At 38.2% G+C, this 18,315-nt stretch overlaps 2 protein-coding genes across 5 annotated transcripts; one reads left to right on the forward strand and one right to left on the reverse strand.

Annotated features, from left to right (window-relative positions):
• Positions 1–7,059: 7,059 nt before the first annotated feature.
• On the forward strand, positions 7,060–10,652 carry LOC112188696 (formamidopyrimidine-DNA glycosylase). Of its 3 annotated transcripts, XM_024327869.2 has the most exons (11): positions 7,060–7,406; positions 7,499–7,550; positions 7,636–7,693; positions 8,129–8,197; positions 8,294–8,419; positions 8,626–8,676; positions 9,377–9,454; positions 9,544–9,643; positions 9,698–9,784; positions 9,893–9,927; positions 10,052–10,652. In XM_024327869.2, exons 1-11 carry the CDS (start codon positions 7,178–7,180, stop codon positions 10,445–10,447), a joined length of 1,281 nt encoding a protein of 426 aa, XP_024183637.1. In that variant the 5' UTR covers positions 7,060–7,177; the 3' UTR covers positions 10,448–10,652. The 3 variants fall into 3 exon arrangements, with proteins under 3 accessions (XP_024183637.1, XP_024183636.1, XP_024183635.1); XM_024327868.2 differs by lacking the exon at positions 9,698–9,784 and having other exon boundaries at positions 7,062–7,406; XM_024327867.2 differs by lacking the exon at positions 9,544–9,643 and having other exon boundaries at positions 7,065–7,406; positions 9,682–9,784.
• A 2,257-nt stretch (positions 10,653–12,909) lies between these two features.
• On the reverse strand, positions 12,910–17,558 carry LOC112185727 (cis-3-alkyl-4-alkyloxetan-2-one decarboxylase). Of its 2 annotated transcripts, none has more exons than XM_024324025.2 (12): positions 17,222–17,558; positions 16,667–16,742; positions 16,498–16,583; positions 16,184–16,277; positions 15,962–16,038; positions 15,675–15,802; positions 15,392–15,463; positions 14,854–14,924; positions 14,179–14,254; positions 13,495–13,638; positions 13,309–13,414; positions 12,910–13,052 (listed from the first exon to the last, which is right to left on the reverse strand). In XM_024324025.2, the coding sequence occupies exons 1-11, from the start codon at positions 17,513–17,515 to the stop codon at positions 13,375–13,377; spliced, it is 1,158 nt and encodes a 385-aa protein (XP_024179793.1). In that variant the 5' UTR covers positions 17,516–17,558; the 3' UTR covers positions 12,910–13,052; positions 13,309–13,374. The 2 variants fall into 2 exon arrangements, with proteins under 2 accessions (XP_024179793.1, XP_024179792.1); XM_024324024.2 differs by having other exon boundaries at positions 12,989–13,194; positions 17,222–17,557.
• Positions 17,559–18,315: the final 757 nt, after the last annotated feature.

Genomic DNA, 18,315 nt, shown 5'->3' on the forward strand with positions numbered 1-18,315 from the left:
TCTTTCCTCTAGTCACCCCCGAACTCGGCAAAATCTGCAGAAGTCTGAATTTGGAGAGGCTCGTTGAAACCTTTGAATACAAATGAAGGCAGATGGCGAGCTGTTACTCTTAAGGTTGCACGACCTTCTACTTTCTGCACCCAATCACCCACTACTTTTAGTCCCGACTTTTGACAAATCTGGGAGTTGAATCAATCGATTAAGCTAAATCAGTTGTGGATTGGGATGTCAGTTTCTGTGGCGGTCAGAGTCAAACTACTACAAGGAAGACAGCTAAGTCTTCTGCCTAACACTTATGACTCATGTCCTTATTTAACTATAAACTGCACTTCTCTCCACTTTAGCACATACCATAATAACATGCTATTTGATGCTCATAAACTTGAGCCATGACTTATACTACATGATATGCATACATGTTATTCATGGCGATGCTCTACAAATACATGATACACAGTTGCTAAGCATACTTGGCCTTTTCATTGAATGCATGCTCTGCTGCACTCTATCTCAACTCCATATATGAGCACTCATCATGCACTAGTCTGCCAAGCTTCTTGTATTATCTTAATTTATCTACATAATAAGATATATATGAGGCTCTAGACACCACGTGTCCAATGCCTTTAGGCAATGATCTGCTAGGCATGCTTTCTTTGCTTCTTTCATATCCTCATGTCATGCTTATATCTTTCACTTATAAACATGATACACTATCAAGGACACCGCATCAACAACATGGTCAAACACAAGCACATAATTATTTATAATGGGTCAATTCATGTCACCTCATAAATGCTCTTTTGTATATATGGCCCCAAATCTCTACTTCATGGAGCATGGCCTATAGCACACCTACAACACACATTTCTAATTGATGAGTTAATCAATTTTACAAGCTAGATAGCTCTTATCTACACGTTCTAGAGATGCATGCATAATTGAAATTAAACATCACATGTGGCATACTATGCTTGCTACAGCACACATATAATGACTATTCAAAACTGCAATCATGTACGTTTTATATATACTTAGCTTACATGTTAGCGGCTAGACAATCACTCTCCATGAGTATATGCCTACTACATGCTTATAATAATCAAATGCCTACAAGATCATTTCCTATGCCTTAATAGTATCTGCCTGCTTTGCTAATTATGTGATTTGTCATGCTCTACTATAGTGCCACATATGTGCAATGTCACACACTTATCGGTCCATTAATTGAGCTCATGCTTATAAACATATATCTTATGGGCAAGAACGTTTACACACACGTATAGGCTGTTGCATGCATATATCGATCAAAGTGATTATTTGTGGCATTTGACTAGTGCATTCACATATAAATGATGTTTTCATCGCTATATTCCATCGTTGCAGGTAATGGGTTCCGTTCCCCACAAATTTGACGCTCAAAGTGATATGCACGCAAGTCATTTGTCACCCACTATTACATTGGTTACACAGTTCGCTTACAATTTTATCAAAGTACATATGCAAAGTATATGCAAAATATATATATACAAAATACTAGTGTTGATTTTACATACTTGTGTACCAATCACCTATTTTGTTTCAAGGAAATTCAACTATTTCTATTGAGCTCATCACCTCACCTACGAGTTGATGTACATTATCGGAAAACCTTATCCCCCAAAGCAATGGAGCGTCATACTTGGACAACTCCAACATGATTTGGGTACATACAATGATTCCAATTCCAACTCGCTCCAAATCGGCATAAGATAAGTAACTATATCTTATCTTTTACGCTTGTTCAATGTGAGCTATCGCCACACCATGCTTTCATACTTTTGAGCATGCCTACAACATTTTGTAGATTTGGCAACACTTTCTAGGCCTCACATGCTAGACACGCCATACTTCGCATTCCGGTCTCAATGATCTCTAAGCATGTTTCAATGAAAAAATATTACTAGCAACTTTACTACAAGTGCATGCAATACACATATGCCATGCTTCTATTTAATTGCAACCCAATTAAATAAACATGTGACAATCAAACAAACTATGCCATGCTTATTTGTTGTTCATACAATTAGCAAGATTTACATGTACACTATATGTAAATATTTTGTCTAGCCTCTTGGCCACCATATTTTGTCAAACCCTCCCCATGGGAAAAATGACCTAAATGGTTCTAAAGACTGCACGAGTCTATGGTCCATGACCAACCGCCAAGCGGTAAGGCAACGCCTCATAGGTGACAATGACCGCTACACGGCATTGCAGTCAAGCTTTTCTCCTCCTGGAAAGAGTAAAGGGATTGGTTAACTTAGTCCATGGCAGCCATTGATCAGACAGTAAACCCCCGACACTTGGGTATCAAAGATTAGGTTCGCTGCCTAACACCCAATGCTTAAACGCAGCTCCCCTCATCAAACAATTTTCCGACCATATGGAGGTCTATAGCTAGGAGTGGGGGACTCCTTGGAGGGCCTACCAGGGGCCCACTCGAAAGGGCATAAGCGTTTGCTCCGACCAATTCTAGATGGACAACGCAGTTGCACTAATTATGCTCGCAATACGACATAAAGCCACTCTTTGGTATCAACCCTGCTGAAAACCCTCCTTGATTGGGGACTTTGGGCACTTGTACATACAGCCCAGCATAATTAACAATGGTTACGCTCATGCCTCAGGGCATCACTTGTGAGCTACCCGTTAATGTTTCATGGTAACCCCGAGCTTTCTCGCTCTCGCCTCAACGACAACCTTGAGTTTTCACTCTCGCCTCAGTGGCAACTTCGAGCTTTCACGCTCTAGCCTCAGTGGCAACTTCGAGCTTTAACGCTTTCACCTCAACGGCACCGCCGAGTTTTCACGATCGAGCCTCAGTGGCAACCTCGAGCACGAGCTCCCGCTCATGCCTTCGAGGCACCCACAAGCTTCCGCTCAAGCCTTCGCGACACCCCCAAGCTTCTACTCACGCCTTCGTGGCACCCCCGAGCTTCCCACTCATGCCTTCGCGGCACCCACGAGCTTCCGTTCATGCCTTTGCGGCACCCCCGAGCTTCTCGATCATGAGCTTTTCGCTCACGCCTTCGCAGCACCCCCTAGCTTCCCACTCACGTCTTCCCAGCAACCATCGAGCTTCCCGCTTACACCTTCCCAGCAACCATCGAGCTTCCCGCTCATGCCTTCCTGGCACCCCCGAGATTCCGCTCACGCTTTCCCGGCACCCCCGAGCTTCCGCTCACACCTTCCCGGCACCCCTGAGCTTCTGGCTCACGCCTTCCCGGCGATCTCGAGCTTCCCACTCACGCCTTCCCCGCACCCCTGAGCTTTCACGCTCTTGCCTTCCCGGCACCCCCGAGCTTTCACGCTCTTGCCTTCTGGAATTTCCAAGCTTTACACTCACATCCCCTTGACATAATACACATTAATGGAACATTGAATTCTTCTACCATTTGTCGTTTGCAACAAATCAAATTCTTTTCGCATTCCATTAATACGAGCGAAAACCAAACAAACACAAGCGTTCGCGTATTCATCGTTCACGAACTGACAAACGCTTGCCTTCATGGCACTCAAGCAACTTACACCTCACGAGCGTAACCCCGTCAACTCGACCTCGTTCGTTTTTCATATGCGCATCACGCATTTATCATATGCAATTCATATGTTTACACAACCTCATGCGTACTCGAGTTTATATGTCATAATTGATCATACTCGGTGCCATTCACATGTATACATCAATATGTATCATGCACCTCGTACATTCATATATGTCAATACATATCAATGCAACTCACATACGTTGCTCAATACAACAAGCATTCCCCATATACGTCTTTTTGTCTTTGTTGTGCAAGTTAATGAGTCCCTTCTTACTTACGGAGTTCAGGGACTTGTAGGTGCTTCAGGCCGCCCAGTTGCTTATGCTTGATGACTTCATGATAATAACTCCCCAACCAACAAACTCCTCTTACTTGGGGACTTCGGCGACTTGTAGATACCTCCACTAGCATGTTACAACACAACGAGCCAAAAAAGGAAGAGCATGTCATTAAGGAGGTGCTTAAACTAAATTGCTATGTCACCAAGCATAAGTAACACTCTCTTTGGGGGGCCCACAAGCCATGGTGGACCCAACCGCGACATGCATCCCGTAGCCTGATGTCCAAGCTACTCCATGGTAGTCAGAAGCAGCCAATACCTTGCCGGGAAGCCACATTCCCGGCCTTGCCAACGTGCCTCCACAATATGGCTTTCTAGACTAGAATAGTGCGTTTGCATCCCACATTGAAGAAAATGTAAAGTGGAGGGGTTCCCTTACCTATAAAAGGGACCCCTCCTCACACTTAAAAGCCATCCAATTACATACTTTGTAATCCCCTTTGGGCCTTGCGGCCCAAATACACATAGTACAATATTCAAGTGGACGTAGTCTCCAACTAAGGTGGGAGACGAACCACTATATTTCTTGTGTGTGTGTGTGTCTCTCTCTCTCTCTCATTCTTTACGTTAATTAGACCCATCGATCAAGTACATTAACAGGAACTTTAATAGCATTACTTTTTTAGATGAAAAATTGGGTGGTGCGCAGACCATAACTAATTACATGCTTAATTTTGTCAATTTTCTTAATAATGAAAATCTTATTTCACTAGATTTGATAGGTATGCCTTTCAACTAGACAAACAAGCATAGTGATGATACCTTAATCTATGAACGGTTGGATAGGGCTTGTGTGAATGCCCCCTTTCTTAATGCTTACCCATAAGTTACTCTGGGAAATTTGCCTATTATTGGGTCTGATCATGGACCTATCTGCTTGACTATCAAAGTTAAGGAAAAAAAAGTGCCTAAAGCCTTTAAATTTGAGGCTATATGGCTAACTCATAAGGATTTTAAACCTTTTGTTCAGGGCTTTCGGAAACAAAGGTTGAATGATGACCCTCTTTTAAATTTCATTACCATCTCCAATCAGTTTATTCACCAGGTTAAATACTGGAATAAAAATATTTTCGGCAACCTCTTTAAGAGGATGGAGGATTTAAGTCAGCAGTGTAATGATATTCAGTTACAATTAATGAATGCTCCTTTCTCTGTCTATTTGCAAGAACAAGATGTGAAGCTACGACAAAATTTGATCAGGTGCTATCATGATGAAGAGGTTTTTTGGGCTAAAAAAGCTAGAGCAAACTGGCTTAATTTAGGGGATCGGAATACGAAGTTTTTCCAAACACATGCAAATATAAGGAAGAGAACCAACTCTATTTCCAAAATTAGGAGCTCAAATGGCAATTGGTTGGCTGATCAATGCGACATTACCATGACCATAGTTCAGGATTTTAAACAACATTTTCAAACTCTCACTTACCCTAGTCATTTTATGATGCAAGATTTTACTTCTATTGTTACCCCGTGTATAACTGATGAAGACAATGCTTTCCTGCTTAACCAAGTCACTGAGGATGAAATCTGGGAGGCTATTAACTCCATTGGTGCTTTGAAAGCCCTGGGGCCTGATGGTCTTCAAGCCATTTTCTACCAATCGTGCTGGGGCAACATCAAAGACCCCATTATCAAAATGGTGAAGAACTTTTTCAATAATGGTAATTCTATCCACCTCATAAACCATACAAATATTACTTTGATTCCAAAGGTAGAAATGCCCGAAAAGGTAAGTGACTTTAGACCTATTAGTCTCTGTAATGTGGTCTACAAAATTATCACCAAAGTGATCATTAAAAGATTGAAGCCTTTGCCTGGAAAATGTATCTCTAAAAATCAGGGGGCCTTTGCACCAGGAAGGGCTATCCAAGACAACATTCTCATTGCTCATGAACTCTTTTCAGATTTTCAGAGAAAGAAAGGTAACATTGGAAGCATGGCAATTAAAATTGATTTGGAGAAAGCTTATGATCTTATTAACTGGTCTTATATTGCTAGTTGCCTAAAAATTTTTGGATTCAATCAAAGGTGGATTGACTTGATAATGAACTGTATCTCCTCTGCTTCCTTCTCGGTCTTAGTCAATGGTGTCCTTAATGGCTAGTTCAAGCCCAACCGTGGTATCAGACAGGGAGATCCGTTATCCCCTTACATCTTCATCCTAGCTATGGAGCCTTTCATTAGGCATTTAAACAAGGGGAAAAATCTTTTTAGTCCCTGAAGTATTACTTTTTCCTCATTTCAGTCTCTACCTTTTTAATTTAATCCCAAAAGTCCATGAACTCAAAATATTCAGTCCAACGGGTCCATTTCCTCCATTTCATCCTGTTGCTTGCTGACATGTCAGTTTTCGATTTGCCAGCTCAGCGCCCGTAAGACGCTGATTATGTAAAGTGACTAATTTGCCCTTGGCCTCTATGACGATAGTTTGAGACAGCAAGAACCTGTAATTCACCTCAAGCCCTAAAACTTGAACACCTCGACCCTTTCTCCCTAACCCGTAATCCCCAAACCTGCAATCCCTAAACCCAAATCCATAATTCCAATTTCGATCCCATTCTTTTTCGAAAGTTGTACACCTGAAGGTGAAATCCGGCTAGAATAGTGAAGGACATCGATGGTTGGGTTCCTCGAGATGAAGGAGGCCAAAATGATTTTCGAGTTGTTATTTGTGTGTACAGAATGATGGTCATTGCTTCTAGGGTTTTTGAAAGAAAAAAAATTTGGGGGTTTTAAATTTTCAGGGTTTGTGGATGACTGTGTAACTATTTTTGGTCTAAATATTCATTTTCGAATGATTGGTGTTGGATTTAAAGGGTTTTGCTATGGTTTGATGGGGTCGATTTGTAGGGTTTTCAAAAAGTTTGTGGCTTTACGATCAAACTTGTTAAGCATAATGCGAGCTCAGATTAAACCTAACATTTTTTTTTTTTGATAGGGATAGAAATGATCAACTCAAATAACTATCGATTAACTATAAAAATGATCCGAGTTTTAACAAACGAGGAAAGTCAAGAGTTTAACTTGTATTGAACTCGATACTGCTTCCAAACCAAACTCAAATTCACCACACAATCTCCAACACAAAACTCATCAACGGTTCATATTCCACGCCTTCCTCTGTACCCACCGCACCAGATCCCAGCCACTCTCCTCGCCTTCTATAATCCTCCGCGCAAAACCCCAAAAACCCCAACACGCAGAGAGAGTGGTAACTCAGCGTCATCAACCCAAAAAAGCGCGCGAAATGCCAGAGCTACCGGAGGTGGAGGCGGCCCGGAGGGCCATAGAGGAAAACTGCGTCGGGAAGAAGATCACGAAAGCAATCGTAGCCGACGACTCCAAAGTCATCGACGGAGTCTCGCGCGCGGACTTCGAGGCCTCGCTCTTGGGGAAGACCATCGTCGCCGCCCACCGCAAGGGCAAGAACATGTGGCTCCAACTCGACTCTCCTCCTTTCCCTTCCTTCCAATTCGGTGCCGTTTCGACTCTCTCGACAATGCAGTATGGAATTTCACATTACATATTGTTTGAATTTTGTTGATTTTTGTGGTGGTGTGTGTTGTAGGGATGGCGGGTGCTGTGTATATTAAAGGGGTTGCGGTCACCAAGTACAAGAGGTAAAAGCCGAAAACGAGACGAAACAGATGGACCTTTTGTTTTGGGTTTGATTTTGATTTTGATAATGTGGAGAATTGCTTGCAGGTCTGCTGTGAAGGACACTGATGAGTGGCCTTCCAAATATTCCAAGGTTTTTGTCCAAGTAAGTAAGAATTGCTATTTTCGACACCAATGAGGGTATTTTATTTTTGGGAAATCAACTGAGGCTTTAGAATGATTGAAGTTGGGAGGGTTTTTATGTGTTCTTATTGTTTTGGACCTTTAAGTAACAAATGTATTGAGAATGAGAGACAACCAATCATCTTAATTTTTGAATCTGGAATTATAGTCAGTGGACAAAGTTTTTGGTTTCTGATATACTTCATAATAATTTCAGTAAGATAACTGTCACTCTTTCAAGGGTATCTCTCTTTATGATGACTTTATCAATGCTTAATTATCTGATTTATCTCGCAGAAAGTGGTGTGATTTAGGATCATTCGTCAAATAAATTGTCAGTGGTAGGATATGAATGACTTCCAGCAAAAAAAAAAAAAAATTCTTCTTATGTGGTAACTATTGAATACTCCTTGGACAGCTGGATGATGGTCTGGAGTTCTCGTTCACTGACAAGAGGCGATTTGCAAGAGTCCGCCTACTTGAAGATGTATGTAACATCCACCTATAATCTTTCAAGTTTTGATGTTTCCCTTTTTGAGGTGGAATAGAATAAACTTTTAAATTTAAATGTATTTGTACCCAGCCAACTTCTGTGCCCCCCATATCTGAGCTCGGGCCCGATGCTCTCTTGGAGCCAATGACAGTAGATGAACTTCTTGCATCATTAAGCAAGAAGAAAATATCAATTAAGGCTCTATTGCTTGATCAGGTTAGTACATCATAGTTCTTTCTCTTGAGCAAGAAGCAAATTCATGTGTTGGGATAATGATCTCATTACACTGAAATACAAACCATGTAGTAATCTAGAACTATAAGTGATCATCGTGATGTGTAGATAACTAAGTATCACTTGAAAGGCTCTGTTATTCCTGTAAAGTAAAGATTATAACCTCCCCTTGTTTTACTTGCTTGCAGAGCTTTATATCAGGAATTGGCAATTGGGTTGCTGATGAAGTACTATACCAAGTGAGTCTGGTTTTCATACTTATTTTTTATTTATTATTATTATTATTTTTTATCATTATTCATTTCTAATCAAATTCCGTGTATGGTTGAAATGAGATTGATCCTTACTATCCCATTTTTGGAGGAATGGTACAAACTCAAGAGGAACAATGTATTTCATTTCAAGCATACATTTCAAATTATTTGTTATATGAGTTGATATGACTATTGTATGTATGATCTATGACTTTCTGGATGTATATGGGCTTGTCATCTACATTTTGTAATGTTAAAAATATAAAAGGCATGTTTTATCCTTTATAAAGTATCTACCAATATTTCCTTTGTCTAGGATTATGGTATCATTAAACTTGTGTGTTATGGGACTGAACAAAATGGTAGAGATTTTTAATGCCTGGAAATTGTGTATGTTGGGTCCATACCAGATAAGGAAGTCAAGATGGGAAACATTATCTAAACTGCAGTTGGATATATGAATATAAAACAAAGGATTTAGGTTTGACACCCCCATTAGCCATGGTCTAAGGCTATGTACAATCCAGCTTTGCTTCATGGAGTTTTAGAATGCATATAAGAACTATTTAGTTTACATCTGTTGCTGATTATTCAAGTTAAAAGCTCTAAAATGTTTTGGATATCTAGTTGTTCATCTAGATTTTGTTCGCTGGTGGAGGTTTAGTTATTATTTTGTTTCGTGCAGGCAAGAATTCATCCGGAGCAAAGTTCTGCCACCCTGTCCAAAGAATGTGTTGGAGCCTTACACAAAAGCATCAAAGAGGTTAGAGATTCAACTTTAATCTATGTTAATTTGTCTTGTGGACGTAAATGTGCATTCTTCATCGCAAATATAGAGTAATGTACCTGTAGGTTATTGAATATGCAGTCCAAGTTGACGCTGCATCTACTCACTTCCCCTGTGAATGGTTGTTTCATTTTCGTTGGGGCAAAAGGCCTGGAAAAATTAATGGTAAGAAATTGGTGATATATGTGGCTTTTCTTTTACAGGTCATTGAAAAATCAGTTGAAGTTGGAGCAGATAGTGATCAATATCCTAGTAATTGGATTTTTCATTCCCGTGAAAAGAAACCGGGAAAGGTGTTGGTTGATGGTTTGGTTCCTGACCCCTTATCCATGCAACCTTTTTTTAAGCACAATCAACCTTCCTTTTAATAACATCCTGTATATGACTTATATAGTTATATTTCATGTACTGCAGGGAAGAAGATTAATTTTATCACGGTTGGTGGCAGGGTATGTCATTCTGAAAGAGTCCCTCTAATATTGTTATTGTGGTTAAGTTTGTATCTTTTACAAGTGCTCCTTTTTTGTTTCTTTTTTTTTAAATATTTTCTATTTTGGGTTTTTGTATTTCTAGACTTCAGCTTTTGTACCAGAGCTTCAGAAGTTAACTGGAAATCAAGCTGCCAAAGCAGGAAGTAAACGAACTAATAAGAGTATTGATGATGTCGATGAAGAAGCAAGTGATGAAGAAGTCAAGGGAACTACCAAATCTAAGAAAGGTAGGAAGCCTGGAGGTCAGGCCAAGAGGTCTGCTGTGAAAAGAAAATCTAAAGACAGTGATGATGAAGACAATGACAATGATGATTCTGCTGATGATGTCGATCATGAAGACAGTGATGATGATGCTGATGAAGATCGAAAGAACAAAACAAGAAAGGTGACAACTAGTAAGCAATCCAAGGCAGGGACGACATCAAAGAAAAAGGTGCAGACCAGTCAAAATAGTAAACCAAAGAAGAGAGCGAAGTAGATTCTGACTTTAGTTCCTAGCCCAGTCATGTGTTTCTGAAAAATGGGTGCACGACTGCATTCAGGTTTGGTAACTCCAGCTAGTAGTAAGCAATTTTTGACATGAAACTGGGCTTAATTCCAACTATATGGATAAACTAATGACTTCCATTATGTATTATATGCTAAACTGTGGTCGGAAATATGCATTTATCTCTTTGTTTCTACCTAAAAGAGGGGCTTTCAACTGATGAGGTTTGAGTGTGTTGCAGCAGAATCAAATATCTTACTGGACTTTTAACTTTCAAGACTAACCAAAATTGCATAACCTCAAGAAGAGAAATTATGAAATTCTCGCTGTTTGTTTACCATCGGTAATCTCAGACGTGCAACTATATTTGTGGAGGCTGAAACATTGATAGCTCAGTAAAGTCAGACCCTCCTGATGCAAAGTCCGATGCGATTTGGCTCAAAGTTAAACAAAGAAGCCTCCCCTGAGCCTGAAGTAATTTTGCTTGCAAGAAAAACTCATCATCGCATTTCTAGTTTTTCTAGTTTCAAAAGGGTTTTCTACAATTCCAACGAACCCAGTGACCTGCTCAACACTACATAAGGAAAAATTCCAACTCTTTTGAGATTAGCTTATATATACAATTTGGATTGTGTTACTTACAGTTTTTGTTAGTTGTGTGTAAAAGGATTTTTGTTCATTTGACACAGACTTCGAACTCGAGAAGCCTTTCGAACGAGAGATGGATGAAAAAGGAACGCGAGTCTGATAAATTTGGAACTCCTCATCAATCAAGAGGTCGTTAGATGACTTGGATCCTTATTAATTTGCAACTTCAACTCAAAATACCTATTAATCTTTATTACAAAACTCTTACAATTTCTCTCTTACACTCCTTGACCCAACTAAACTAGCCTACTTATATAGGCCCACACAAAACAATGTTATAATTATGACAATTACAATTACAATTACAATAGACATAAATACTAAAACTATTCAAATTTCATAACTCTTGTAACCACTATAATGGTCACATTATGTCACAATTATTCTAATAATCAAATTCTCATAATTCTAAATTATTCATCACTTTCAACATCCTCTCTTAATTTAGAATTTCTCCAATCATTAAGGTCATTCTCCAGTATTTTAGGCAGTATTTGTGGTTACATCTCTGTTTCCAAATGCAAAGAATGAAACCAATATAGTTTGAAACTGAGAACTCCTTCTGACCGTGGGTGAAGCCGTGAAGAAGCTCTTTCATTCTCTCTGTGTGTAGCTTTACCATATTAACCTTTTTGGATAATATTTATTTCAGTCTATTTTGTCTCTTTCATGGGCATTTTCGGAAGATCAATCTTTTGGTGGCACCAAAACGTAAGCCTCCTTTATAGGAGTAGAGATAGGCAACAATACAAGAATTTTTGAAGATTTCAAGAAAGTAATGATTAGAGAATTCGAGACGACTGATATTAGATTTATGTCAAATACAAAACAGAAAAAGGGCCCGAGTTAGAGCACTCAATGGGCTATGGTGGCGCTGCCAGAGAGAGCATAAGGAAAAAAGCAGAGGAGGCTGCAAGTGCTACAGGAGGAGCTGCAAGAGTGCAAGTAGTCCAAGCACTCGAGTCATAACCCTCGGTGACCGGGAAAATCACTAGAAGAAACAAGATTGATGAGGAGGAGGAATTGATCCAAGGTAACACATTTATATTGATAAGTATAACCTGTAACTACTGCTGTTTGTCCAAAAAAAAAAGTACCGTTTGTTTTGCACGACAAATCTAAATGAAGAGAACGTAGGACCCCTGTTGTTATCTTGGGCCTTTGGATTCTGGAATAGAAATTCCAAAAATTCATAGTATGGTTTCTCCAACTGTAGTGATTATAGGAAGGAGAGAAAAGAGAAGAAACCAAAAGGTAATTACTGCCATCATATGTGTTCATGTAACTAGCTAGGTGAAGATCGAAGAGGATTGAAGAAGAAGAAGAAGAAGAATGAGGAGGCTATGAGGAATTGGATCAAGTTAACATATATAAGCAGGTGTTTCTGGTAATGAGTGGATAGAAACCGACGTGTTGCATGACAAGTCTAATTAAACACCAGTAGTTCACTCATTTGTTTTGCATGACAAGCCTAACTAAACCAAATATATTTGTATTGCATGATCCAATAGAGCTAGTACTCGAGTAGTCTAATATGTAAATATCATATTATCTGATAAATCAACATTTAACATATATTATACATGAGAACGAAAAGTTTATATTCAACCATAATTGGTTTTATCTCAGGTTTTAGTTGATAATTTCTTCTCAGGTTTGGCATACAAGTGCTACTTTGAGGAAACAATATATCAGAGTGGCTTTACAGCAGCAACAAGTATCATCTCCCTAAACGATATATCCATCCTCTCTTTGCATGCACATGCACCTATAAGAGGGGATTTCACTGATGAGGGTTTAGTGAGTTACAGCTGAAGCAAATATGCTTAATGCGCTTTCAAATTCCAAGGGTGACAAAAATTACAGAACCTCACGAAGAGAACATTATGAAATTCTTGTACTGATGAACAATTTGTGGACCATTGGTAATCTCATACTGATACACAATCTGTGGAAATTAACAGAAAACTGTTTACAAAATGATTTACACAAAAAAGTAGAGCTAAATTATTTACATATCAGTTGCGAAGGAAATTCCTAGGATCTTCTTTGCAGTTTAAGCAATCCTCTCTAGTCATGCAGCTGTTTTACTGAAAGGAACTCAAAGAGGTAAGAATTTTTTTTTTTTTTAAAAGGTAAATTCTGTCGGTACTGTGAAGTATGATAAAGTCAACTGATATTTTTAAGGGGAAATCTTTACTTACCTTTAAGCAATTAGCTAAGGACGATGATACCGATTTCCAGATTAGATGTGGATTCTTGCAATGAACTTAAAAGAACACTCTCAGAGCAGTAACAACTCTCTCAGGCCTGTTGTAAATTTTCAATACATGATTAGGAAAAAAGAAGAGGCAAAAAGTTGTGTTGCACATGAACTAAAAGTCCTTTACCAGTCCTCCTGTGGCATATGCCCGGCACCTTCTATCAACTTAAGGTTGACAACATTGGGGTTTGCTTTCTTAAACTCTTCCGCCACAGATTGAGGTAGATACTTGTCTGAAATTCCCCATGCAACAAGAGTCGGTATATCCCATCTGAAGTCCACAAGGAAATCATCAGCAGAAAGTTAAAATACACGAAGAAAGGGTAAAAGATGAAGTTAGAAAAGTATACAAATTTGTGTTACTTTGGTCATGATATGGACCATCATCAAGTTCATATCAGATCAACCACAATGAATTGTATGCATAAGAATTACCTGTTTTTAATGATGTTACTAATGACAGTTAATTGATTGTGAGGATAGATCACAGTGTTTCTTGGTCTAGAGACTTCAACCACAAGCTAAACTGAGGTGTGGCTTATGATATATTTCATGTAGACTGCTTGGTTGAACAACATTATATGCTCCTATGGAGTTCATTATACATGTTTCTACCTAGCTTTACTGGAGCTAGTCATTATAGCACAAAAAGTTTCCCAATGCAATACAAATGACAAGTCTGACTGCCATTATGCAAATTTGTAAAAAGAAGATCAAATTGGTATTTTAAATAGCATTAACCATATATCTTTAAAACTGACAAACATGGCCAGAGTCAACATATTTATATCATAGCTCAGTAAAGCTCTACCTTCCAGATGCAAAGCCAGATGCTATTTGGCTCAGGATGCTTTGGAAATTAGCTTTCCTTGCAGCTTCAAGTATAGCTGAAACATCAATAAAATATGTTTAATGGTCAAGAGAATATTCATTCTGTTCATACTCAAAATTAAGCTTTCAATAAACATGGTTTGAAGGACTGAAGGCACCTAAAATTTATTTATATTTAAGAATGAAAACACTGGCATTTTACTTTAAAACTCTAGTTCTAAGCATAGAGATACTATATATTTGCTTGTAGCCTTTAATGGGTAATGTCTAATGTTGGGACAGTGTTGTGCGTATCAATCAGTCATACATGCCATGTACAGATTGCACAATTAGTCAATTAGTATACTATGTGCTTGGATTAATAAGGATTCATTATCTGTACATGCTTAGCCCTCACCAACCATCTAATTAAAGTTATTATGTGAAGCTAGAACAAAGGTAAGTATAAGATGCCTCCCTTAAGTGATTTTGCAATAGCTTAATTATATGATAAAGACTAATTAAAAGTACACTCGAAGCAGTTTCAATTTGCTCTTACCATAAACTAGATGGCAAATATACCTGGGCATTATAAGTAATTATATGTTAACCTACTTTGACAGTTTCTTGAGGCAAAATATAGTCAAAAGAAGAAACGAATTAGTGAATTACAAACCAAATCCAGGGCCACTGCTTGACAGATATGGTAACCGATACACATCAGCCTTTTCCAGCTTCAATGCATAACTGTTGAAAGAATAGATACCTTTATAAGAGCTAGGAAATCTCAATAGATATGAAGGCAAACAGTTAATACATAGATCAATGATGTTCAATTTTATTAATCTAACAGTACAATTGCAAGACTGATATCTTTCTAGAAATTCAATTCTTTGCAAACAATTTTTCACATGCCTATTACATTACTGATGCTTTGGATAATTTTGCTACACCCTGGCAAAGGTGCATATTTTGAAGCCTATATATTTTGACATCTTCTTTCATTTGACACAAGGACTAATAACATGTACTAGCATCTCCGAGCATCCTCAGGTTAGCTTTAGCTAAATGCTGCTTTCAATTCCATTTACATACTGATAGTAGCAAGTGTTATTGGACAAGAAAGACAAAGATAGCACCAAATTTAAAAGGTTTTTTTTCAAGTTATATCTAATGTGCTTACACAAAACTGGATATAAGAACTAGATACGTACGCGCTACCTGCTTCAATAAAGCGCTCAGCCATAATAGCATTCTGACATGTAAACTCACCAAGTAGAGGAAATCTGAAGAAAAGCAAAAGAAAATAGGAATCAAAATACAGAAACTGGAAAATGAAAATTAAACTTTAACTAATCTGATCATAAAAGGAAATTTGACACTTGCGGCTAGAAACAAAACTAGACAAAAAGCTTTTCAAGAGTGAAGACTTGAGAGGCAAACCTACTTAATAGTTAGGTCATTATTTTTCTCAAATCTCAATTATTAAGAACAAACCTTAGTTGCTTAAACAGTCCTGGAAGAGGAGATGACACGGTGAGTGGGCTATTTAGAATTGCAAGCTTCTCTAGTCTGCTAGGATTTTTTACTGCCCATGTCAATCCATATGAACCTACAAGAAATCCCTTCAAGAAGAGGACAGAAGCATGTAAGGTGCATAATTTAAGTAACCCATAACATAGACTTGACTATAGCTTGACTAGACTTTACTGAAATCATTTGGACTAGAATATCTTTCATCACAAACACAACTCCAATAGCTTGTCTTCTACAAGTGTTCAAACCTGAACGACTAGATAGAAAGGAGATGTGACCCCCAGCACATCTAGTAATCTGTCAAATTCGTCGTGGAACTCCTTTTCTGTAAAACATAAATTAATGCACATTATAGAGTCCTTAAATCTTCAATAGCTTGTCTTCTACAAGTGGAAACATAAATCTTCTGAAAAACAAAATTAATGCACATTATAGAGTCCTTAAAACAAAGTATAAGGTGATAAATAAACCTGTGTAGTCAAATCCATATCCTGGCTGTGGTTTGTCACTGAAACCAAATCCTAGCCAATCAGGTGCAAAGCAGTGGAACCCAAGGTCCGACATCTACTCAAGATTAAGTCAATAATTAACAAATTTAGCAGTAATCAGTTGAAAGATAAGGCAAAATACGCCACATTAAAGATTCAAATTACATGAACATGGGATGAGAAAACGACTGTTCTGAGATGAACTACTGTGTTTCTTAAGCCTTTACAGTAAGCCAAAATCACCAAAATGAATACGTACAGGTACTAAATAACATACAAAGCAAAATTCAGCAGACCTGAGACATAACATTTCTGTAGCTATAAGACTGAGTGGGAGCCCCGTGAAGGAAGACAATTGTTCCACGTTGGCTCTCAGCTGATCCTGCAAGGCGAAACCAAGTTTATAAAGCTATAAAGAACAGAAAGAAGAACTAATGAATGTCGTCGCTGCAGAAAAAGGTTTACCAGTCTCTCTCACGAACCATACATGCTCCCCTGACCTGATGTATTTTCCATAATCCCTCCCCTTGTCTTCTATTCTCTAGAATCAGAAACACGAAATCAAAAATAAAAACGAGTAGAATAAACATTTACAGTTAAATACTAAATAACTAGAAAACTCAAGAATGAATTGCATGGTATTTCCTAGTGAAGCATTCTTTGGGATATAACTTCTATATTGTGTACTAGTGATCAACCAAAATTCAATCTCTCATCTTCCTTCCAAGCTATGACTGATTCCAAAGTAAACACTGATCCAACTATTACCCTTGTCAAAGTTGAGAAGATTCCCAGCAACACTGGTAATCACATTAGTTGTACTCAAAGTTCATTATAACTTGACTCTACCATAATATAAGAGACACAGGATGACACCTTACAATGAGACTATCAAATCAAACCCAGTTGCTTAAGTGATAATATAACAAGAAAAACATTATAGAGAATCACAAAATAAAGAACATGAACTTATACTCGACCAAAACTGATCACTTAAAGTGGAGTAAAGTTGGGTCTTACATTAAGCATTTGGCCAACATTGCCATCGTCTGCAGGGTTATCAGGGAGCTGAATGGCGCTACGGCTTGAGGGGTTATCAGTGACAAAACCAAAGGGATTGAAAGCTGGTGAGTCTTGTTGTTTTTCTTTGTTGTTGGTTTGGTCTTGGTCTGAAGCACTGGCTGTGACTCTTGATGATGTTCTAGTGGTTATGAGCCAGCTGCTGCGTGTGTGGGAGTTGGAGTTGAGAGGAGAAGAGGAGGGTGGGAGAAGGTTGAGAGGGAGAGAGAGCAGAGGAGGAGGAGCCCAAGCCATTTTCTGGTTGTGGCTGTTGGAGCTTGGAACTTGAGAACCAACGGTTTCAATGTATTGCTCTATTACTGGGATTTTATTATTTCATGCCCTTCTACTTGTGCTTATTTTCAACATAATCCAAGAATCCGTTTTGTCGATTTTAATTCTTAAGTAAATAAAAAATCAATGAATGTAGCTAGTTTTCTAAATTGAAATGGAATAATTGTGTCACATTTAGAATGTAGGTAGTGTTATAAAAATTGGTTCGCTTCTAAGAGATTCAGAGCACCGATATGTACTTAGACCAACAAGATTAGACGGTTGTATAATTCTTTTTGTTATTAAAAAAACAATTGACTATAAATAACAAAGGCTGAGATCACCATTACGTTATCAAGAGAATTTTTGCACTCAGTATTATTTGTAAAAAAAAAAATTATAGTTGAATTGAGAATTAACTAGATGAAGAGACAACAACTTGTCCTCCGGTGATTTCACAAATCAAGCAAAAACTATATTTTCTCATAAAATTTTCTTTAAAAGTTAAAAACCCTCACAAGAAAAAACTAAGAAACTAGTTTAAATTTTAAAATCATCACGAAAAAGCAAATCTCCCCTGAGTCTGAGATCCATTGCATCGAATCTCAATCTCATGGCGAGTTTGAAGTTGTTTGTCTTATTTCGTATTTTGAATTTTTAAACCTTCTTTCAATTATTAATTTTTTTTTTCCTGAAGTTTATTGTTTGTTTCTTTTTATATATTTTCTGAACACAAGTTTATTTGTTTTTGTAAATGACCCAGGAGAAGACAAACATATTGA

The sequence above is a fragment of the Rosa chinensis genome, chromosome 2 (genome assembly GCF_002994745.2).
Source record: "Rosa chinensis cultivar Old Blush chromosome 2, RchiOBHm-V2, whole genome shotgun sequence".
Taxonomy (NCBI): Eukaryota; Viridiplantae; Streptophyta; class Magnoliopsida; order Rosales; family Rosaceae; genus Rosa; species Rosa chinensis.